Raw genomic sequence first — 24,261 nt, 5'->3', positions numbered from 1 at the left:
TAAATAGCTAATGCATGGGATGGGTTGATAGATGCAGCAAACCAGCATGGCACACATTTACCTATGTAACAAACCTGCATGCCCTGCACATTTTTCCCAGAACTTAAAATTAAAATAAAATTAAATTAAAAAAAAAAGAAAGAAAGGAGAAGTATCAATGGGAAGACAAGATCCTAGGCTACACTCAGCATCTACAGAGAGATTTCCTCTCTAGGAAAAGGAACACTAAAAGCGCAAAGATTAAAATCTTATATGGATAATTTTCTAAATCAATTAAGTGAATTATAAACAAGCTCTCTCCCCCAGTTTCTTTAGATATCATAATATCTTTCTTGACCTTTTCAAGGGAAAATTTAATTTACAAAAAAACTGTTTTTACAGTTAGCTTTTCAGAAATTCACATATCATGCAAAACAAAGTATACCAGCTTCACTTGCTAAAACTACAGTTCGGAGAAATTTTATTTCAAAATAACAGGAAACCACTCATTCATTCATTCAACAAGAATTTATTGGCCAAAAACTAGCTTACATACTCTGTGTTAAATAAAGTAGACATAAAAATGAAGAATGAAAGCTCCCTCCCACTATGGATCCCATTCTTTAAAATATGTCAGTGAGGTGGGGTGTGGTGGCTCACACCTATAATCCCAGCACTTTGGGAGATCAAGGCAGGCAGATCTCTTGAGGTCGGGAGTTCAAGATCAGCTTGGCCAATATGGTAAAACCCCTATCTCAACTAAAAAAATATAAAAATTGGCCAGGTGTGGTGGCATGTGTCTATAATCCCGGCTACTCGGGAGGCTGAAGGATGAGAATTGCTTGAACCTGGGAGGTGGGGGCTGCAGTGAGCCAAGATAGCATCACTGCACTCCAGCCTGGGCAACAGAATAAGACTCTGTCTCAAACAATAAAAAGAACATAAAATATGTCAATGACTATTTCTAACTTGTCATTGACACTGTTTGAATGACATAGAAATGGTCTTATGAAACACTGTGACATTGGTTTGGAAAAAGACACCTTGTAAAAAGCACTAAGGTGATCAGATAGATAGATAGATAATAGAGTTATATTGATATACATATTGATATATACTGAGTTCCTTTATAAAGGTGAATACATTCAGCATCAGTGGACCTCAGAAAAAGACCAGAAATCCAGGATGTCTGCTGAATCTAGGAAATTATCCAAAAGGATCCATATCTTTCTCCCCCTCAATGTTCTTCAAATTCCTGGTTGATTAATATATTATGTCTAAACAAGAAAAATGCAGAACTACTTACAGTAACAGAGAGGCCGGGGAAGGTAGGAAGTAGTGAATATACAACTAAGGGATCTAGATTTCACTGCACATTCCACAGCCACTATAAATGATATTGACTTTCAGATTAACTGCTCTTTTATAGTACTCATACCTCCTTTCCCTTCTATTAGAGAACTGAATTGTCTGTGCATCTGCTCGATTCCACTGAGAGGCCTGAATCACCACTTGGAAATATCAATCACGCCTTTAAAATTCATCTCTACTAAAAGCCTGCAGTGAAACGATAATGCACTAACCTGTCTCCAGTTAATGGCAAAATAATAGTTGCTTGAGAAGAAAACACAATGAAAGATAATCTCATTTCAGGGCTGCAAAATAAGAAAAGAGGCAGTTAAAACATTTTTAAAAAGAAATACTGATACAATACAGATGTATAGTTACGGAGTTTCATTTAAAATTGGTCTCCCTGAATGGTCCAGTCTTCTTTTAAATGGCATTTCCTAAGTAAATAGATGAACTCTGCTTAACATTGTTGCATAAGTCATGTTCGATTTAGTCAATGCTTCCCAGCACTCACATACTCCTCCATGACCCATAAGGACTTGCATTTAGAAAGAGACTAACTGGAAAGATAAATTCTATGCTGATGTAAAATTCTTTCATAGAAAATTCCTCTTCCCTTGGTGTTCTACAACATTTCCTTTAAAGGAGGCCAGGCCCTTCAAAATGATTATGGTTATCAATACTTAGGGCTGGAGAGTACCCAGTTTGACTTAATGACCATAACTGCGATATGAGTCTATACAAAAGTCATCCTGAAGTAAGACTACTTAAAGAGTCATGGAGAATGTGAAAGAAACTGATAAATCACTTTCTGCTTAGGCATTTTTTATTTTCTAAGTCTCAAGCATCCTATTTTCCATTGGCAACAAGTGCCCCAGTCAGCTATTTCTTTCAAGTTTTAGGCATTTCTCTCACAGAATGGCTCTTGCTTCTCAGACACTCTCTGCAACTATTACTAAGGTCCAAAACTGAAGATATGAAACTAGAATCTATAAACTGAAAACCAGAATGCTCTCAAAGGCTTCTACATGTTATAAAAGTCAGTCTCTTCATTAGTCACCCCTTATTCACTTCCTACAATATATTGTTAGTAACTGAGCAACTAGGCTTGAGCCAGACAACTGTGTATTATAGAATTCCAACTTAAAAACCAGATCAATGAGTAAGATAAGAGCTTGCTTCTTTAAAATGTTGTAGTGATGTGATTCATTGCTTTTGATCAGAATCTACATGACACCCTTTGCACATTGAAGGATTAAATTAGAAAATTTATAAACAACTGTTTGTTCTGCCTTTGACATTTAAGGATATAGGATCTTGTTTGTTTTTCTTTCCTAGACAGCTTTACCTCAGACCCTGTCCAGAAATGAGTGTTAAACTTGGCTTCTTAAGCAAGGGACTGATGATTGAACATGGACAGGCATACATTTTTATAGGGATAACTTTACTGCTGCCAATAACTGAAAGCAAGGATTGCCTAGGCCTCTACAGATTGTTTGAAGTTACTTGCAACATGACTTTCAAAATGTTTTGATCATCCAAGCCTGTTTTACAGAAAACATTTGGGCTAACAAGACTGAAAGAAGCAATATTTAATGATACAGTTCCTATTCATGTCCTTTCCATTATCTTGATAAACTTGTGTTTGCTCATTGCATTTTTTCTTTAAAAAAAAAAAAAAAGAAGGAAAACGCCTCAAAAGCCTAGTGTCCTGAGGTCCTGAGGTTATTTTTAAATCGGAGATGCCACTAATTCCTAGTTACCTCTAAATAAGAGAGTAAGCTGGATTTCATACCAGTAATGCTTTTTATAGGAGAGGAAACCAGTCTTTCCTGGTGATGCTTATTGCATATATAGAACAGTTAAATTTTAAACCAACCACACACCCACACATTGTGTAAACACAAGTCGTTGCTTTAAACACACACACAAGTGCCTTTTCTGGTAGTGGGTTATTAACACATGTTCATTTGAAGTTTTCCAACACTTTTTGTTTGTTTTAATGAGGACTTCTATAATGCTAAGAAATGTGTGGAAAGGAAAATATATTATGGATACTATTCGCATAAAATTTATTTTTTAATGTGATAAATTATGAGAAAGCATAACTGAAATTCAAAACAGATGAAAATTCGGAAAGAAAAAGACATTTGGAAGAGTATTTGAAGATGCTTCCTTGGAGTCTGAGCCAAGTTTCTGGGATCCAGATGAAATAATCCCTCAAGGATTGAAGGGCTGTCCTAATAACACCATGTGTGCAATAACGACCTTGAGGCACTTAAAAGTAACATTTCAGGAAAAGTTTTTCCCATAAAAGGTTTCAGAAAAGGGAAATTCTACACTTTGCTCTACTTCTCCACTGCCTAGAAAAGTAAAATAAGAAAGATACCTCACAAATCTCTCCGCAAGTTGCTGGACGAAATTGTAAATTTCAATCCAGTTATTTGCCACACTCCCAGACCTGAAAGATGAAATTGAACTGATCAGAGAAACAAAACACGGAACTGAAAAGTAAACATGTTGAAATGGTTCCTTCTTCAATGTCACGAACATGGGGGCACCTGGCCTCTTTGTCAAGCTAAGTAAGGGTATCTGTAGCTGAAACTTTGGTGCTACCAAGAGTTAAAGAAGTCAGCCCCAGAGCGAGACTCCATCTAAAAAAAAAAAAGAAGAAGAAGAAGAAGTAGTAGTAGTCCGCTCATTTTCTGGGGGCAATACCTGCCTGCTAATTGTTTATAGTGGAACCCAGCTCTTCAGAGTAAACACAGAAACCTTACTTCGCAGGAAATGCAAACCACATTGGGCATGTTAACCCTAGGCTTTTCCTGGCTCCAATGAAAGCGCTATGATTAGGATAAAACCAGGCAAACTTTAGCCTGCATACGAGCGGGGGTCGAGGAAGTGGGTAAGGACTAAGTGGCCGATGGAGCTGGCCCGCAACAGGCCACATTCCCATTTCCCAAGAGGCCCAAAGACTGGCAAACAGTGAATACCCTAACTCCCCAAAGAGCCAAGTAGCCCACGGCTCCAATCACTACCTCCCACCCCACTGATCTCCGCCTACACAGATCCGAACCGCTTGCCCTTTGGAAGAAGACAGCAACAGGGCACCCCTCCGCGGGTTTCCAACACCACTCCCCGGGGCGCGCACACGCATCTCAGCCTCAGCCCCAGCTGATCCAGTGCAGCCGTCACCAGGAGACCCTGGACGTCCCTCGCACACTCACTTGTCCAGGACGAAGTAGAGATCAAAGGCTCTTCTGCAGGAGGGCTGCTCCTGGGCGCGCAGCAGCCCCCCGGGACCGCTGAGCGCCAACAGCCACAGCCCGGGGAACAGCCAGCTCCCGAGGCTGCGGGCCCGGGACCGCTCCGCCACCATCCTGCGGCCGGGGACCTGAGAATCCCTCCCGCTCGCAGTCTCTTCAGCTCGGGAGGGTCGCAAAGGTGCCGGGAGTCACCCGGGACGCACTCTGGGGTGGGGGGCGGCGAGCAGCTGAGGCGCCGGCGCCTGCGGCAACGGGACCCACCAGCTGACAGAGGGAGGGAGAGAGGGAGGTCCTGAGAGGACAAAGGCAGTCTCCGCCACCGCCGCAGCTGCCGCCGGAACTCTTGACGAATCCCAGTGGAAGCGCGATCCAGTCCTCCCCCTCCCGATTCCGGAGAGTTCCTGCAGACAATGCGGGCCCACGGCGACAGCTCGCGAGATGAGTTCCTCTCCGGCCTCGGGCCGAGCCTCCAGCGCCCGCCTCGGACCCGGACCTGGAGCCCACCCCGCCCGGAGGGCTGAAGTTCCCCCGCTGCCGTGCGCTTCGGGACAAGGGGTCCCTGGGACGCGGCAACGGCAGAACAAACTAGGAGTGGAGATCCTTCTCCTCCCGCTCCCTTCCTCCGGCAACCCCAACTCCCTCCGCACTCCGAAACTTTCCTCCCGGTGCTGGACTCTGGCACTGCGCTGACGGGCCGTCCCCTTTAGGGGAGGAGGCTAGCTGGCCCTGGGACTCCCGGCTGGAGAGAAGCCACGCCGAGGCCAGGAGCGCGCTCGGGCCAGGTCTAGGCTGCGTGTGTCAGTGTGCGCCCGGGGACGAGGGCGGGTCCCCAGCTGAAGCCTCCAAGCTACACACGCACACTTGTGGGTTTCTGCCGAGTTGAAGATGACTAACGCTTGCCAGATTTGGGAAAAGGAAGAAAGAGTTTAGAAAAACAAAAGTTCTGTAGAAACTAGACATACCCGTATATCCTGCAGGCCTGGCCTATTTTAGCAGCTGTGCTAAAACAGCCCCTTTGCGTGGTTTACAAATCCAAGACTAAGGATTCCATGGGAGGTGGCCTCCTCACTCCTCACTCCACCCCACCCCCTACTACCACAAACACTCTTTATGAACTTCCTCTTTTTTTTTCTAAAGAAACCTGCTTAGTTTTTGGGGTTTTTTTTTTTTTTTTCTAAAAAAAAAGCCAAGCCAAGGAAAGGCCAGAGTGGGGAGTGGGAGGGTATAGCAAGCATCTTTGGGAGTGGAAAGTTGTACCTCAAAATATTTCAGCCCACTATCATTCCCTGCAAGCTCCAGTTTTGGAGAATTTCCGCTTTGGGCAAGCTAGGTCTCCTTTGCAAAACTTGTGCAAGCACTCAAGTTGGTGCACAAATCCTCTGTCTACTAGTTCTGCTCTCCCTCCCTCCTCTGTCTTCCCCTCACCTCCGTGACTTCCGCCCTCCCTTAGTCAAAACTGGCTTTTAGAACCTACTACCTTTTCATTTTTAACAAAATCAATGCTTTTTGTAGTACTTACATATACATCTCTTCTGTTTGTTGCCGTATGTATTTAACTTTTCATTTATTATATTTGATATACAACCAGATATGTCAGCTCTTTGAAGATAAAAATCAATAACTTTAACAAAGATTCACTGAGTGCCTATTATTTGCTAGGCACTATTCCAGAAATGGAGGTTAGTGCACAGAACAAGATAACAAGCCCTTGCCTTCATGAAGCTGACAGTCTGGCTGAAGAGTGAAAGCAGACAATAAGAAATAAATACATAAGCAAGGAAAACATGTCCATATTAGATAGGTGGCTTGCAGAAACTTAAAATATTGTGATGATAAAGAATGACTGACTCGGTGACTAACAAAAAAGACCCAGTCATTCCAAGAGCTCTAAGAGGAAACACTTGAAGTTACTGCAAAGGTCCATAGACATTAGCTTAGCATATTCAAAAAAGAAAGAAAAAACTGTGTGGCTGGAGCTTTACAGGTAAGATGATGTAAGAGAAATAGGCAAGGGCCAGATTATGTGATGCTTTGTTTACTGAGATAAGGAATTCAGATATTTTATATTGAGTGTGATAGGAGACAAACAATCCTGAGGTTCATAAATTTGGAAAGGAGAACTTCATTTCTTATAAAGGGTTACAGCTGCAGGCTGGACTTCTTGACAGGCTGGGAAGTGTAGCCTCTGACAGAGATAAAAAGCAGGCACTCTGAGGGAGGTAAGGGTGGAACAGGAATTTATGCTGAATGAGTTGGCCAAATATACATATTCAACAAGTTATAGGAGGAACTACGAATATTCCTGAAGCAAGGGGTACATGAGCTATGCATATTTCTGAAGCAGGTGGGTTAAGTTTTCACATCAAAGTGCACATGGGACATATACAACATGCATGTTTAGTAAGCAAACATGCTTTTAAACATATAAACATGCATGTTGCCTATGTCTCATGTTCACTTTGAGGTGGAGACTTAACAATTAAATGTATTATATTTAGGCCCTGTATGTCAAAAGGTGAAACAGAAGACATGAAGGCGCTCAGTGCCACAGCCTCTGTAAACCGGCCAGAACCAGTCTGTGGTCAGTGGTCTCTTATCAGGAGAAAGTTATTAAAATCAGTCTCTTGTCCAGTCAAAGCTGTAATTATGGCTCATAGAACAGGGGTAGGTGTGGAGGATTATTTAATTAGTGTCTTGCAGCCAGTAAGATGCAATTGTTTCAATATTGGTTATCTTGAGGCCAGTGTTTGTTTAGATGCTAGAGAAAAAGAAAACCCTTGTGGCAGTTAGAATAGAGTTTATTTTTTTAAGTGTAGTGGTAGTTTGCCTGGCATGGTCTTAGGTCTTCTTTATAATTTGATGTCTTATGGACACAGAGTACATTCTGTCAGTCTTATCATCTCTATTTTAACAAAGGCAAAATGAAATGGTACCTTGGACCATCATCACTATAACAGCTAACCTGAGAGTTACGAATTGATGAAAACTTCAATATATACAGGCAGACCTCCATTTTGAAAATATGCTCACTACAAATGTCAAAGATTGAATGGAGGGTGGCTAACATCCCTTCTCACTCTTTGCCGACTGGTCACTTGGGGATGGAAATTCCACCACTATCAACTGCATCAATCTGCCACTTTTTACCTGATGGAGTGAGGAAGATACTGAGGGGCAAGGGGTTAACTAGATGGAAGATAACTTTCACTTTTGTAAGAAGGAAACATACATTCCTTCTTTTCACTTTTGTAAGAAGGAAACTTCCGTTCATATGTTTGAAATATAATTTTCAAACAATTAAGCCCTAGAAGAAAGTCCTTAATTAGTCCTAAGACTAATTAAGAAAGTCCTAAGAAAGTTCTTAAAGCACCTTAATTCTGTCCTCCTTGGTTTCATCTTTTCTTGAGGTTCTGACATTCTGATTACTTCTGTAGCCCTCCAGTCTCCAAGTATGTGTTGCCACCTCTCATTTCACATTTGGGTCCAACCCGAATGCATAAATCTCCTTGACCTCCCATAACAGAACTGAAACAGGCTGACATTTTCAGGAAATTTCTATCAACAGCTTATTCAAGTTTGGAAGATTTTTACTCACTGCTGGTTGAAATTGGTTTCCATTTTCAACTTTAATCTTAAGACAGAATCAAAGACATTATATGCCACATCAGCATGTTATTGAATAAAATCTGGGGAAAAAAAAGTATGCTAAAAAAAAGTGACAATTAGTTTCATGTTAGAAGGAGACAGAAGGCAAAGAAATATGAGACATGATCCTAACTATTTACTCTAACCTCCTGAGGAAGTATTTTGAAACTCACATTTGTTGGTTTCCTTTATCCCTAGCTTCTTGACTAATTTCCTGCTCATCTTCTGGGACTTCCCAAGCTGTTCTAAGAATCCACCTTGTCCTAGGCTCAAACTAAAGCAAAACACCTCGAATTTAAAACTCATTCTTCCTCAAGATTCTCAGGCCTTCTGAGTACCCCCACTCAGTTCTTCTTTCTTGAGTACAAGGCTAGCAGAGATTATTGACATACCAAAAAATAGTACCACTCTTTTGTTTATCTGTTTGCTTGGGTAAAGAATTCATCCCAGTCCTGAAGCATTTTTCATCTCACTGGCTTGCTCGCGTAAGATCTACAGCAAAGCAAAAAATGGCCTCATCTGGCCCAGACCAATAACTAATCAAATCACTTTCATTTAATAAAAATTAATCAGAAGATCATTAATTACTGGGGCGACCAACTGTCCTAATTTGTCACAGACTGAGGGGTGTCTTCCGTCCCATGGACATAGGATTTTCCACACTACAACTAGGGCAGTCCCTGGGATAGTTCCTGGCAAGCAAAACTGTTGGTCATTCTTTTCCTAAGCAATAATGAGGGAAGGTGAAAGCAAAAGCAGACATGAAAATCTCTCCAAGCCGTGAAAAAGAACTGGTAGCAACAGCAGTACTTTCCCTTCTCCTCCATCAGTGAGAGTACTCCAGGAATTATATCAGCTGGAGAATAGCCAGATAAGGTTTCAAACTGACTTTTGTACCATGACAGCATGCTGGGACCCTGTTTAGCTTTCAATTTGACGTCAAGAATGGGAGGGATAATGCAAATTTTTTAAGAGAGAGAAAGAAAGAGAGACTCTATATTGCATTATGTAGGTAAATAAATCTAAAATGTTTCTCTTTTGTCGAATTATTTGTATGTCCACTGAATTATTTGGCTTTACAATCCATGAATGCCCCCACTCTTTGAAAATTATTATTTGTATTAAATCAAACTGCTAACTCAGTGTTAGAATGTATCACCTTATTAATAAAAATGCTAATGAACCTCAAAACATTTTAAATACAGTTTAATGCAGTTAGAATAGCTTGAGATTGACACCTGATGATTTAAAGTCTTCACTAGACCCCCATCATTGTCCTTTTTTTTCCTACCTGCAGAGCTCCGATGGACTACATGTTAAATTACATTTAATTACTTATTTACTGGTCTTTTATTACATTTAACAAATGTTTACTGATACCTACTGTGTATCTGGTAATGTTTTAAACACAAACTCTTTCTCAAGCAGTTTGTATTTTCAATCTCCTATCGCTAATTTATTTCTGTCACCCCATACCCCAACAAATAAACAAACAAAAAGGCAAATAAGCAACAACAATAAAAGTATTCTTTATGTGTAAAAAATTATATAATCTATATTATTTACAAGTAGACATCTTTTATGGCATGCACGACTGTAGACGTGACTCTCCTGGAAGTTGAGTACCACACTGAAAATGATTCATATTCATGTCACATGGGAAGTGATTCATTATATAATGTCTACAGTGATTCAAAGGAAGAAAATAAATTTTCACTACCTGTAAGTGATAAAGCTTATTTCAACTTTTATCAGGTATAGTCATTAAAGAACTAGATTTCCTCAATGTCTGAACTAGCTCCTGAGAGTGAATAAAATGCTTTTGGAAGGTGCGATTGCGTCTAAATTAATATCTGCATGTATGACAATAGGGGTGCTAACTAATGTTAGAGAATGATTACTAACATCGGCATTTGGGACCAAATGTGTCTCAAATTGAGTTTCTCAGAAACAGACTTGAGATTCGGAGATTTGCATGCAGGAGGTATATTGAGGCATGTAGCAAAGCCTCAACGAAGGGATGAGGGAAGCAGGAATTGTCAGAAGGAAACTTGAACTATGATGGAATTCCAAAGGAGGCTTCAGCCAACCACCAAAGGTAACTCTGGAGCTGTGATAGCCTTTCATAGTTGCCCTGAATTGAGTGAGACAAGCGAGCCAGGGTTTTGTTTCCCCTCATGGATCACTCACTAAATGTGGGCTTCCCCTCCACAAGGGGAAGGCATAACCTTAAACAATGGCAGCTTCTTTTAGCTTGGGGCAGTTATGAGGAGAGTTGTGAGCAGTCAACAGAAAAATCCTGGCTGTGGGGAAATTAGTGTTTCAGCCCTGAAGGAGGAATCTAGGTGAGGCAACTACAGCACTTACAACTACAGCATCCAGAATATCCAAAAAAACAAAAAGCCAAGACACCTGGCAGCTAGTTTGATGAAAGTCCTATCTCATGTGCAATGTCAGACCTTCACAACGCAGCTCAGGCTTGGATTGGCATCCTCGAATGCTAAAGTCATGTAACTGCTCGCTTCTCTCATGCCCTCTACCTTAGCCTTGGTGCAGGTCAATTTCTCAATTCTCAAAGGAATTACTCTAATAGTATTCTATTCTTCCTATACCTTCTCCATACTTCAATGTAATTAATCACCTGAAGTATAAAACCAATCGTATTAATCACCTACCTAGTTACTGCAATGGAATATGGTTTCCTAACAATGGAAGGCCCTCCACGATAGCATTACAACTTAGCTTTGTATCCTTACCTCGATCAAGTCTAGTCCCTTCATATACTTGATGCTCCAGAGAAACCATGAGAGTCACTGCTCCCCTTCTATGCACAAGTATACCTTTTGGATTTACCTCATATTGTACTCCCATTTCCCTGATACTGTGTTCTAGGTATCAAATGCTATCTCTTTCTCTTGCCTTCCATTCTCTTACTGAACAATTCAGGTCAAAAGCCATTAGGTGGGCCAAGCACTGGATGCTAGGGTGGAGCAGAGCTACAGTAAAGTAGTCCAAGCAATGTGCCCAAAGCCAAGCAGGGAAAGGAGAGTGTCCCCATGGTGCAGGGAAGGACAGCCTGGCGTGAAGCATTGGAGGCTGAGAAGGGTGAAGAAAGTGTCTACCTGGGAAGGTGGCCCAGCATGAGGAGTAGAGAAATAAGCCAGCGAGCCGATTACCTGGAGGTGGGAAGGAGGTGAGGTTTCTGACCATAATTAAGATCAGGAAAACAACACTGTCTTTGAGCTGAGTCGAAGTGGACGCTTTGAGCGCAGCTGCCCCACAGCCGCCGATCCCTGCATCGTTTCCTGTGGAACTCTGGGCCTGCTTTGCAGCTTTCCTTCCTTTGTCTCATAACCATATCTACCAATGAGAATGCTAATATACCAGCTGCCTGACTTAACAGATTCAAGAACAAGTGAAAAGACAGCACAGAAATGAGGTGTCACAGAATAGAAATCAATGTGAAGCTGAGGAAAGCTAAGAAGGATGACCAAATGCTGAAGAGGAGAAATGCAAGCTCATTTCCTGATGCTGCTGCTTCTCTACTGGAGGAAAACCTCAAAAACCAGGGCACAGTAAATTGGTCTGTTGATGACATTGTCAACAGCACAAAAAGCAATAATGTGGAAAGTCAGCTCCAAGCTACTCAAGCTGCGTGAAACTGCTTTCTAGAGAAAAACAGTCCCCCACAGACAACATAATCTGGGCTGGTTTGATTCCAAAATCTGTGTCCTTCTTGGGCAGAACTGATTGTAGTCCTATTCAGTTTGAATCTGCTTGGGCACTCACAAACATTGCTTCTAGGACATCAGAATAAACTAAGGCTGTGGTAGATGGAGGTGCCATCCCAGCATTCATTTCTATGTTGGCATCTCCCCAGGCTCACATCAGTGAACAAGCAGTATGGACTCTAGGAAACACTGCAGGTGATGGTTTAGTTTTCCGAGACTTGGTTATTAAGTATGGTGCAGTTGACCCACTCTTGGTTCTTCTTGCAGTTCCCGATATGTCATCTTTAGTGTGTGGTTACTTATGTCATCTTACCTGGACACTTTCAATCGTCTGCTGCTACAATAATCCTGCACCCCTGTTAGATGCTGTTTGATCAAATTTTTCCTACCTTAGCTCGACTCCTGCATCATGATGATCCAGAAGTATTAACAGATACCTGTTCCTGTTAGATGCTGTTGAGCAAATTTTTCCTACCTTAGTTCGGCTCCTGCATCATGATGATCCAGAAGCATTAGCAGATACGTGTTGGACTACTTCCTACCTTACTGATGGTCCAAATAAATGAATTGACATGTTCTTGAAAACAGGAGTTGTGCCCCAACTTGTGAAGCTTCTAGGAGCTTCTGAATTGCCAACTGTGACTCCTGTACTAAGACCCATAAGGAATATTGTCACTGGTACAGATGAAGAGACTCGGGTTGTGATCAATGCAGGAGCACTTGCCGTCTTCCCCAGCCTGCTCATCAACCCCAAAACTAACATTCTGAAGGAAGTTACATGGACAATGTCAAACATCACAGCTGTCCATCAGGACCAGATACAGCAATTTGTGAATCATGGATTAGTCCCATTCCTCACAACATTCTCTCCAGGGCAGATTTTAAGACACAGAAGGAGGCTGTATGTGCCGTGACCAGCTATACCAGTGGTGGAACAGTTGGACAGGTTACATACCTCATTCATTGTGGCATAATAGCACCACTGATGAACCTCTTAACTTCCAAAGATACCAAGATTATTCTGGTTATCCTGAATGCCATTTCAAACATCTTTCAGGCTGCTGAGAAACTATGTGAAACAGAAACTTAGTATGATTGAAGAATGTGGAGGCTTAGACACATTGAAGCTCTACAAAACCATGAAAATGAGTCTGTGTATAAGGCTTTGTTAAGCTTAATTGAGGAGAATTTCTCAGTAAAGGAAGAGGAAGATCAAAATGTTGTGACAGAGACTACCTCTGAAGGCTATACCTTCCAAGTTCAGTGTGGGACTCCTGTAACCTTTAACTTTTAGATCATGTAGCTGAGGTATGTATTTGTTGTGCACTATATTTTGTATTTTGTCTTACTGTCTCTCTGCTAAGAACTCTTTTTAAATGTGGTTTCTTATTGTAGCACTTTTTACACTGAAACTATATTTGAGCAGTTCCAACTGTACATACTGTATGAAGCTTGTCCTCTGAATGGGTTTCTTATTTCTATGTGGAATTTCATATCTTGCAGTGTCCTGTAAATAAACATTAAAGTCCGTACTTCAAAAAAAAAAAAAAAAAATTAGGAGGACTTCTGCATGGGGGAAAGTTCACTGTGGAGTATTTGGAGCCCAAACATGGACCTCCATGCAGGCGGTCATTCCCACACAGGGTGTCAGAGAATAAACAGAGAGAGAGAGTCAACACTGGAAGGCAGAAGCTGTCTTAGGATGCCAGAGCATGAGAGGAGTGAGTAAGGCTGTTGCAGCAGAGCACAGGGTATAAGAACCAAAGCACTTGAAGAGGAATTCTGGTCAGGGAGAGAGCCTAGCTGAAGTATGTAAACACAAGCAGAGTAAGGAGAGCTTCAGAACAGGGAGAAGCTTGTCAAAGGAATGACTGACTGACTGACTGACACCCAGCGTCGTGTGTCATAGCCCAGGTGGGTTGCCTAGGTGGCAACCAAGTGCAGCATGTGAGAGCTTGAGAGAGAAGAGGAAAGGCTTCAACATGGAGGGAAAAGGTACGTAAAGCCTGAAGTTACAGGTAGAGATTCAAGCAAGATGAGGAGAATGTCCACCCAGGGTAGGAAGAGGCAGCTCATGACTGGGGCCAGAGCCTGAGTGAAAGTGCAAGGTGGTGCTCATGTCAGAACTGAAACAAAATGAGGGAATTTGTGTTGGAGAGGGCAACAGTGGTGATGAGAAATTGGTTCACTCAGGAAGTGCCTTCGTCCATTCAGGTTGCTCTAACAAAATACCATAAACTATATGTCTCGCAAACAACAGAAATTTATTTATCACAGTTCTGGAAGCTGGGAAGTCCAAGATCAAGATGCGAGCAGATTTGACATCTGATGAGGATCTTCTTCCTGGTTCATGGGCAGCCATCTTGTCCTCAGATGGCAGAAAGGACAAGGTAACTCTCTGGGACCTCTTTTAAAAGGACACTAATCCCATTCATGAGGGCTTCACCTGCATATCCTCCCAAAGGCTCCAGCCCAGATACTATGACATTGGAAATTAGGTTTCAACATGTGAATTTGGGGGAGATGTAAACTTTCAGACAATAGCAAGGGATTAAGTCAAAATAGTATAGATAATGGGAGTTACCATCAGAGAAGAAAGCTGTAAATAATGAAATAGAAAAATCTAGAATAAATCCTGTGGTGCTAGCTTGCAATTGGAGATATAAGTGTGAATTCATATATATAATTACAGATATAGATGTGAGTGTATGTGCAAGTGCAGTAGTCCTTCCCCCTTATCTGCAGGAAATATGTTTCAAGTCCCCCAGTGGTTGTCTGCAACCATGGGTAGTACCAAACCCTGTATATACTTGTTTTGCCTGTACATACATACCTATGATAAAGTTTAATTCATAAATCAAGCATAGTAAGAGATTAACAGCTAATGATGAAATAGAATAATTACAGCAATTTACTGTAATAAAAATAAAACAAGGGTTCCCTGAACACAAGCACTGTGATCCCTATACCAGGACAGTTGATCTGGTAATCGAGACAGCTACTGAGTGACCATCAGGTGGGTAGTATATACAGGGTGGATATGCTAGACAAAGGGATGAGTCACCTCCTGAGAGGGATAGTGCAGGGCAGTGTGCAACTTCATCAGGTTACTCAAAACAGTGTGCAATTTAAAACATATGAATTGTTATTTCTGGAATTTTCTATTTAATATTTTCAGACTGAAGTTGACTGTGGGTAACTGAAACCTCAAAAAGCAAAACCAAAGAGACTGTTATGTATATATATGTAAAACAGTATACACAGTATATATATTTATATCTATATATGTGTGTGTGTGTATATATATATATGTGTGTGTGTGTGTGTACATGTATATGCAAATATATAGCTCTGTCTACTTAGATAGCCTGAGAACCACAGCAGCAATGGGCATACCTGATGCTTATTTCTTGGTTTTAAATGTCACTCTCCACTGAAGTGAACTAGGAATTCTTAAAGATATGTTTAAATTCAAAGTGAGTCAGGAATCGATGAACTTAGAATATCTTGTCCCAGAAAGTAAGAGGTATTCGAAGAATGATGGGGCATGACCAAAAGATGCAGAAGTCAGGTTGAAGAAGCTCCAATCCAAAAAATCTAGGATAATATGAGCACCAAAATGAAACAATTCAATTAGAAAATGAACAATATATTTAAACATATATTTCACCAAAGAGGATATACAGATGACAAATAAATACATAAAAGTCATTCAACACTTTTAGCCATTAAGAAAATGCAAATTAAAACCACAGTGAGATACTGCTACATGCCTGTGAGAATGGCCAAAATAAAAAACAGTGATAACAGTAAATGCTGATGAGAATGTAGAGAAACTGAATATCTCATACATTGCCAGTGGGGATGCAAAATAGTACAGTTGTTCTGGAAAATAGTTTGGCAGTTCCTTTAAAAACTAAAAATGGACTCACCATATGGCCCAGCAATTGCATTAGTGGACATTATAGAGAAATCAAAACTTAGGTTCACACAAAAACCTGTATATAAATGGTCATAACAGCTTTATTTATAATATGCTCAAACCAAAAATAACCCAATGTCCTTCAGCGAGTGTCTTAATTTGTGCTGCTATAACAAAATACTGACTGGATAATTGATTAAATATATATATTCCTCACAGCTCCGAAGACTGGGAAGTCCAAGATCAAGGTACCAACAGGTTTGGCATCTGGCGAGGGCTCTCTGCTTCAAAGACAACCCCTGTTGCTGCATCCTCACATGACAGAAAGCAGGGCAAAAAGGCCTGAACCTGCCCCCTCAAACCTTGTTATAAGGAAACTGATCCCTTCCCTGAGGAAAGAGCCCTCATGACCTAATCACCTCCCAAAGACCCTACCGCTTAATACCATCACCTTAAAGTTTAATTTGCAACATACGAATTTTGGAGAGACATGTGCATTCAAACCCTAGCAGTGGGTAAGTGATTAAAGTGTGCTACATCCATGCCATAAACTATTCCTCAACAATGAAAATGAACAAATTATTGACATATGCAACAACTTGGGATCCATCTCAAGGGAAGTATGCTGCATAAAAAGCTAATCTCACAAAGTTATATACATTATTATTCCATTCATATAGTGTTCTGGAAATAATATTATAGAAATTGAAGTTAGATTAATGGTTGTCAGGGGTTTTGGATTTCAGGGGAGAGGATGTAGGGGTGGTTATAAAGGGGTAATTCTAGGGAACCCAGTTTAATGGAACAGTTCTGTGCCTTGATTGCTTTCATGGTTATATGAAGTTACACAAGTAATAGCATTGCAGATAACTATACACACATGTAAAACTGGTGAAATCTGAATAAGTTTTGTGAATTATACTAATGTCACTTTCCCAGTTTTGATCTACCACAGGGGGGAACTGGATGAAGGACACACAGGGCCTTCCTGTGGGTTTTTTTTTTCGTAATTGCCTTTGAATCTCTAATTAATTCTGAATTAAAAGTTTTTAAAAATTAATGGTAATAGAAACAGATTATAATATATTGGGTAAAATAGAAAACCATGATTTCATACTGATATAAATAAATACATGAATAAATTCAAAGTTTTATATAGAACAGAACACTACATAATTTATCTCCCCAAAATACTTTTGCATGACAAAGAGAAAAAAAGTAACTTCACATAGGATAAGCCTCTCAGATATTATCTTAATCATGTTATCAAAATTGACATCACCAATATTGGTACAAAACTAAGTTATGTTCTGTTTGATTGGTTGTAATGAGAAGAATACAAGATCACTTTGGTAATGTTCCCACTATCGTTGGATGAAAAAGCATCATGTATACCCAAACCGAAAGCCATTCTACAAAATAACTGACCTGTATTCTTCAGTGTATCAAGGAAAAACTGAAAAACTGTTTCATATTAAAGACCAAGGCAATATGGCAATTACATGTAATATGTGATTTTGGACTGGATAATTTTGCTCTAAAGGACTTTATTGTGACAACTGGAAAAATATGGTGGTTACATGAAAGAATTCCTTTTTTGATGAAATAACACTGAAGTACTTGGACATGATGGGCCATTATGTCAACAACTCAGTCTCAAAAATGATTCAGGAAACACATTTCTTTGTTCTTGCAATTTTTCTGTAAATTTAGGATCGTTTCAAAATTTATATAGGAAGAGGAGATAAGGAGTCATGACAACAAAATGTGTGGTTTCCTGAATTTGATTGTGGAACAGAAACTATTTTAGGGGAAGTTTGGTGAAATTATAATAAAGTGATTTTGGTAATAGTATTAACTAGTGCCAATACTATTAGAGTAGCATTGTACCTGTGTTAATTTCTTTTTTTTTTATTTTTTTATATTTATTTTATTATTTTACTTTATTTTATTTTATTTTTTAATTATACTTTAAGTTCTAGGGTACATGTGCACAACGTGCAGGTTTGTTACATATGTATACATGTGCCATGTTGGTGTGCTGCACCCATTAACTCATCATTTACATTAGGTATATCTCCTAATGCTATCCCTCCCCGCTATCTCCTCCCCACAATAGGCCCCGGTGTGTGATGTTCCCCTTCCTGTGTCCAGGTGATCTCATTTTTCAATTCCCACCTATGAGTGAGAACATGTGGTATTTGGTTTTCTGTTCTTGCATAGTTTGCTGAGAATGATGGTTTCCAGCTGCATCCGTGTCCCTACAAAGGACACGAATTCAACCTTTTTTATGGCTGTGTAGTGTTCCATGGTGTATATGTGCCACATTTTCTTAAGCCAGTCTGTTACTGATGGACAGAGTCTCGTTCTGTTGCCCAGGCTGGAGTGCAGTGGCGACATCTCGGCTCACTGCAAGTTCCGCCTCTGGGGTTCAAGCCATTCTCCTGCCGCAGCCTCCCAAGTAGCTGGGACTACAGGCACCCTCCACTGCTCCCGGCTGATTTTATGTATTTTTAGTAGAAACGGGGTTTGACCATGGCCTCGATCTCCTGACCTCATCATCCGCCTGCCTCGGCCTCCCAAAGTGCTGGGATTACAGGCGTGAGCCACCACACCAAGCCCAGCGTTAATTTCTTAGTTATAACAAATGTACTATGGTTATGTCAGATGTTAATGGCAAAAAGAACTCTCTAGTGTATTTACAACCCTTTTACAACCCATGCAGGAACTCTGTAGTATATTTACAACCCTTTAAATCTAAAATTATCCCAAATTAAACATTTATTTTAAAAAATTTAATGCTTTTCAGGCTTCAAGTTCCATTTCATGTAGCCAGAATACTATTCACCTTCTAGGCCTATTTCATATACCCTCTCTTCCATATAACTTTTTCAATTCATCATTACTGCTGGTATTATCCCCAGTCCATACCCCCAATTTCAGCCATAAAAGTTTTTGTTTCATTTACATTATAGTACTTTCAGATAGTCATTACCAATCTGTTACTAATTTCTTAAGGAGAAGAATTGTGATTTACTAGAAACATATAATAGAGGTTTTACTAAACATTTGCTGAGCTGTGTTATTGCAGAAGGCTGGAATACTTTTTTGAGTATTTAAATTCTGTCTAAAGATTCTGGAAAGGTGAAAATTCTTTATGAAACCTTACCTAATTGTTTCAGCTCACATTGGTCTTTCCTTTATATCTCAATGTATCTTGTAGCTATTCTTCTCATAGGTCCTTGAGATATCTTGACACCACTTGGTTCATAACCCAGTTTTTAAATTCTAGTCATTTTGCTGCCTATCAGTATCCCAGCAGGGGGTGGGGCAGGTAACAAAGAAAGTAGAAAAGAACTGGACTTAAATGGTGGTCACTGTGGATGAATTCATTAATACTGATACAACTTTCCTCTAGGATGACTTTCTGCATGTCAGAGAAAGCTTTAAAATGGACATTTCCTAGACTGCCCTAGAGGTAGATTTCATCATCGTTTAGAATCCACCCAAATATACTCATGCCAGATTTTGAATCAGAACCCAATTACATGAGGGTAGAGGCAGGGTATGGAGGGTCTTTTTTGCTGTTTCAGAGGCAGTGCATGGCAGAGCGAGCACCTCCCTTGCCAAGGACTGGAGTGTGGTTTGGGGAGTTGTTCCTGAAATTCAGTCCTCACTCTTCTTCAGCAATCCAAATGACTCTGAGTTATTTATCCTTCTTAATACATTCCTTTCATTTAAGTTAGCTAGAAGAGATTCTGTTTTGAAAGACGTTGACACGTCTTAAGGTTCTATAATCTCTAGGAACTTTAAATTAGTCATTTTACCAGCAGTTATAATTACAATAAAAAGTTATAAATCGAAGGGAAGAGATAAGTAACTGTATTTTTAAATTATCCATAGCATTCGCTTGATATTATTCCTCTCCTTTGTAAACTTGGATACTCTGGGGTGGAGGCAGGGAAGCAAAATTAGATTTAAAAGGAAAAAGAAGGAGGAGGAGGAGGAGGAGGAGGCAGAGATTCAATAAACTTCTTTGAGAATTTTGCAAGACAAGAAAAAATCTTTTCAGCTACCTAAACACAGAACACAGACGTAGGGATTTTAAATTAAAAAAAAAAAAAAACAAAGAATGAGATTGTTTATAGATAGCAAGAGACAATTCAGAAGGGAAACAAAACAAGTTACAGCTAAGAATGATTAAAATTGCAAAGGATATAAGTAATCTTTCAGTATCCCACTCCAGATTAAACAAATAAATTGCATATTTGTATCTACTTCTAATAGGTTACAATATAGAATAAATTAGAGGAATTTAAATTATAATAGACATGTTTATTTTATATGTTGTGGTCATATAAAACTTGGAAAATAAAAGTAGAAAGAAATTCAAATGACGATTTGTAGTTTTTTTAAGGTGCTTCTATATACATTGTCTTTTTAATAAACACATTTTTGGTTTATAACCCGCTATATTTTGATGCTGAGTGAACTGAAAATTTATGGTATTCAAAAGAAGTGGTAAATCTTTGAGGGGATGGATAGCTCAATTACCTTGGTTTGATGATTATATAGTGTATGCATGAACCAAAATGTTACCCATACCCCATAAATATATACAAGTATTTTATATCAATTTTAAAAATTAACAGTCTTCAATCCTAATTCCTCATATCCATCATCTTCCTCAAAAGAAAGAAACAAATAAAAAGACTGAGTTATCCTGGGAATGGTACCTAAATGATGATGGTCCTAGCCAATGCATTCAGGTAAGGGAATTCAAGGTTGGCTATCCTTTTTCCTTTGCCTGAAATCTACCATGGGAGAAGGGCAGCTATCTTAGTCTATTTGAAGTTATTATAAAGGAATACCTGAGGCTGGGTAATTTATAAAGAAAATAGGTTTATTTGGTTCATGGGTATGCAGGCTGCCCAAGAAACATGGCACCAGCATCTACCTAGCTCCTGGTGAGGGCTTTTGTGCTGCGTCAAAACACAGAAAAGAAGAAGAGAAGGTCAAAGAAGACATAAACACAGGCAAAGAGTGTCCAAACCCAGGGGGCGGTCCTGGCTTTGCAAAAACCCACTCTTGCAGAAACAGATCTATTCCCTTGAGAACCAATTCAGTCTTGCAAGAGTAAGAACTCAGTACCTGTAACACTAAGACATTCATGAGGGAATCTACCCCCAAGACCCAAACACCTTCCACTAAGCCCCACCTCCCAACACCACTGGAAATCAAATTTCCACATGAGATTCAGTGAGGAAAAACAATCCATATCCAAACCATAGCAACACCCTGTAACCCTGTAACTATGTCTTCATCACTTTCAAAAAGAAAAAAAAAAAAAAATCTCCTTTAGTCTAGGCACTAATTTAAAGACTTTGTAGGCAGCATAAAAGAGATAAAACTTTTTTTTGCTTATTTCTAACTTGTTTATATAACATTTTTAACAGTCACAGTTTGTCTGCTCCAAGATATTTAAGCTTTAGATATTTAACTCCCTTTTTAAGATAAAAAAGTTTGAAATGTAATTTTGCTCTTTGGAGTGACTACCATAAGTACTACAATTAAAAAGATTTTTTATATTTTGGAGGCCTTGTGTTTCTCATGGAAACCACTTGATTAGTGCATATCCAACTTTATTTTAACAGCACATATGGCACATAGATTATCTATCCCAGTTTTCTTGGGAAGTTCTTCGCAAGGAGCAGTAGGAAAGTTGTCAATCCCCAAATGGCCAATGGGTTTCATATGTAGCAAATTTGGCTAGCAAAAATACCAACGTAAGTTCAACAATACTGGACCACAAGTGCCTGAGGATATTTTTTAAAGATTAGTTAATCAGGGGTTTGCTTTTGACCTTGATCTTTATACAGAGTTAACACTTCCTCATCAAACAAAAGTATCTTTAATTTGAAGAAAATCATTTTTTACAAATTTTAAAAATTTATTAATCATTTAATGCCTGCTCTCTGCAAAGCACTGATCTGTGCTTTTGAGAATATACAAAGTCTAGCAAGTGAGATATCATAGTTGGATCTTCTAGTTATTGAGCTAAGCTACATTTTAAAATAACCATAATACCAAGATTGAAATGATGTGATGGAATGCAGTAGGAATTCTCAAGAGGGAGAAATCACTTATAGTTGGAGAAATAAGGGTTTATAAAGGACAGGGAATTTAATCTGCATCTTGAAGGATGGGTCAAAGATTATCACAGGTGAAGGAAAGAAAACACCCTAGAAAGAAAAAGCATAACAACTTCCATCTGAGGATGGGAGTTGAAAGGAGGGCATCGTTATTTGGGATAGGTAAAAGAGCACGAGTATTTTTTTAAAAAGGTGCACCCCTTTGATTACCTTCTCGCCTCTCTACAGTTAATAATAGTATTACCTATTTCATAGTCTTACTATTGTTTTAATCATGTATTTTATTATGCTTTTTCCTGTATATTGCCATCATACACTTAACAAGCAGCATGACAACATATTGCCTTAAAGTTAACCTAAAGTCACCTCTTATGTAAACTATACTTCGAGAAACACCAGTCTTCCTACATCCTCCTCCAGCCCCATCCCAGGGAACAGAAGCATAGAGCAGTGAATGTATAGAGTACCTAATGAGCACAAACAGAACCTGAATTTCAGTGGAGCCCTGAGTATGTGAAGGGTGAAATAGAAAATAAAACTGACAGACCTGGATAAGGCCCAATCTGTAGGAGCCTGTAGGTCAATCCTGCCTACCACCTGTTTTTGAAAGAAAAAAAACCCAGATTTATTATTGGACATAACCGTGCCCATTTGTTCATATATGGTCTGTGGCCACTTTTGTGCTACAGTAGCAGAGCTGGATAGTTGAGGCAGAGACCATGTGGCCCACAAGCCTGAAATATTTACTAGGTAGCCTTTAATTTAAAAGTTTACCAAAGTCTGCCTTAGCTAAAAACCTTTTAGTGTGCAAACGTTTTTGTGTAGACAAAATAGATAGCATAATAAATTTAAGTGGCAGAGGGGTTTGAGCACAGCTGTTCTTTAAGAAGAATCATCAGGTTGCTGTGGCAAGACAAATTAAAGACAAAAGACGAGGAGGAGCTGAGAGCACTGAAAATTGTATTTTAAACATGTAAAATTTACTATTATTGTATTGCTTTTTATTTTGTGCTCAGTGAAATATGAAAACCTAGAAGGATCCAAAATTGTACATTTAAAAGCAGAATCGGAAGAATGACACTGAGGGTGGGAAGGCAAGGGGATTTCCATGCCTCAGAGGAGTGTGCGTAGTCTGAAGGTCGGCTGTGCCTGGAAAAGCAGTGGAGACTGGGCGGTGATTGTACATGCGACTGTGGATGGGAAGGTTGAGACAGAAGAGCACTGGGGGAATCTCATTGTTGGAACAGTGTCCCACAAGGTCATGACAGTAAATAATAAGCCTGCCACTTCTAAACCAAAGTTTTCAATTCAATTCATAGGTTTTACCCACAAGAAAGAAATTTGATTTTAGTAACAGATACCAGTGTAAACTAGATAAATACAAAAGGAAACATCTTACTAAGCTAAAAGGGTCCCATGGAAGCCACAGAAGGGGTCATAAAGGACTTGTGGATGAGACTGGAGTCTAATGCAAGACCCCACACCTGACACCGAGAGGACATTTCCTAAAGATGATATGCTGGGAAAATTCCTCAAAAGGTGTCTTTCACAAAAAGAGGGGCCCTTTGTTTATGAAGAGTATGACTGGGAGAACAAGATTTACTTTCCAAAAATTCTACTTACAAGCTAGTTTTTTGGGACATCTCAGTTCCACACAGTACAATATTTGTACTGTTTATGCTGATCATATTCCTATCTCCTCTCTGTCTAAAAGATTTTGCTCTCACATTTACCACAATAAGACTAAGAAAAGGCTGAAAATGACTGTAATTATTTTAAAATTATAGTAAACTTTCTGATAGATAATCTAATGAAATAATAAAGAGAAATAAAATGCAGTGCATGGTCCAACCAACCAGCTGCTCTTTGTGAAATTCTGACCTTGACGAATTTGCATTTTAAAGGTGTTCATTAATGATTTCTCTTTTGTGGTACAAATGTTAAATATAAACCCAAGGAGCCAAGTAGATCCAAGCATCAATATGTAGAGTCTATTGCAGATAAATTCAATGTACCTTGAAGTGATTAGTTTAAAACTCATTGAATTTCTGATCTTTGAATTAATGCCTTTTTTGCTCATACATGATATAGTACAAGAAGAATCATGTGGCAGTCAAAACAATTAGCTAACCAACTTGATATCTTCACCATTCGTCATTTCCATGACACTTCTATCAAAATGGTTTTCCACCCTGAATTGACAGTCAAACCAGAAG

General features: G+C 39.5%; 1 protein-coding gene and 1 pseudogene across 2 annotated transcripts in view; one reads left to right on the top strand and one right to left on the bottom strand.

Annotated features, from left to right (window-relative positions):
- Positions 1–5,715, bottom strand: part of ANTXR2 (ANTXR cell adhesion molecule 2) — a 160,974-nt gene extending 155,259 nt beyond the window's left edge. Inside the window, exons 1-3 of one of the 2 annotated variants that reach the window (XM_015138456.3) lie at positions 4,557–5,715; positions 3,719–3,790; positions 1,563–1,634 (exon numbers count right to left, since the gene is read on the bottom strand). In XM_015138456.3, the coding sequence (XP_014993942.3) occupies positions 1,563–1,634; positions 3,719–3,790; positions 4,557–4,708 (296 nt within the window). In that variant the 5' untranslated portion in view covers positions 4,709–5,715. The remainder of the gene's footprint in view (positions 1–1,562; positions 1,635–3,718; positions 3,791–4,556) is intronic. The other variant, XM_015138457.3, reaches the window with a different exon arrangement.
- Positions 5,716–7,124: 1,409 nt separating this feature from the next.
- Positions 7,125–13,265, top strand: LOC697531 (importin subunit alpha-1 pseudogene; annotated as a pseudogene).
- Positions 13,266–24,261: the final 10,996 nt, after the last annotated feature.

Source organism: Macaca mulatta, chromosome 5 (assembly GCF_049350105.2).
Source record: "Macaca mulatta isolate MMU2019108-1 chromosome 5, T2T-MMU8v2.0, whole genome shotgun sequence".
In the NCBI taxonomy this organism is placed as follows: domain Eukaryota; kingdom Metazoa; phylum Chordata; class Mammalia; order Primates; family Cercopithecidae; genus Macaca; species Macaca mulatta.
This window is presented reverse-complemented; position numbering and strand designations above follow the sequence as displayed.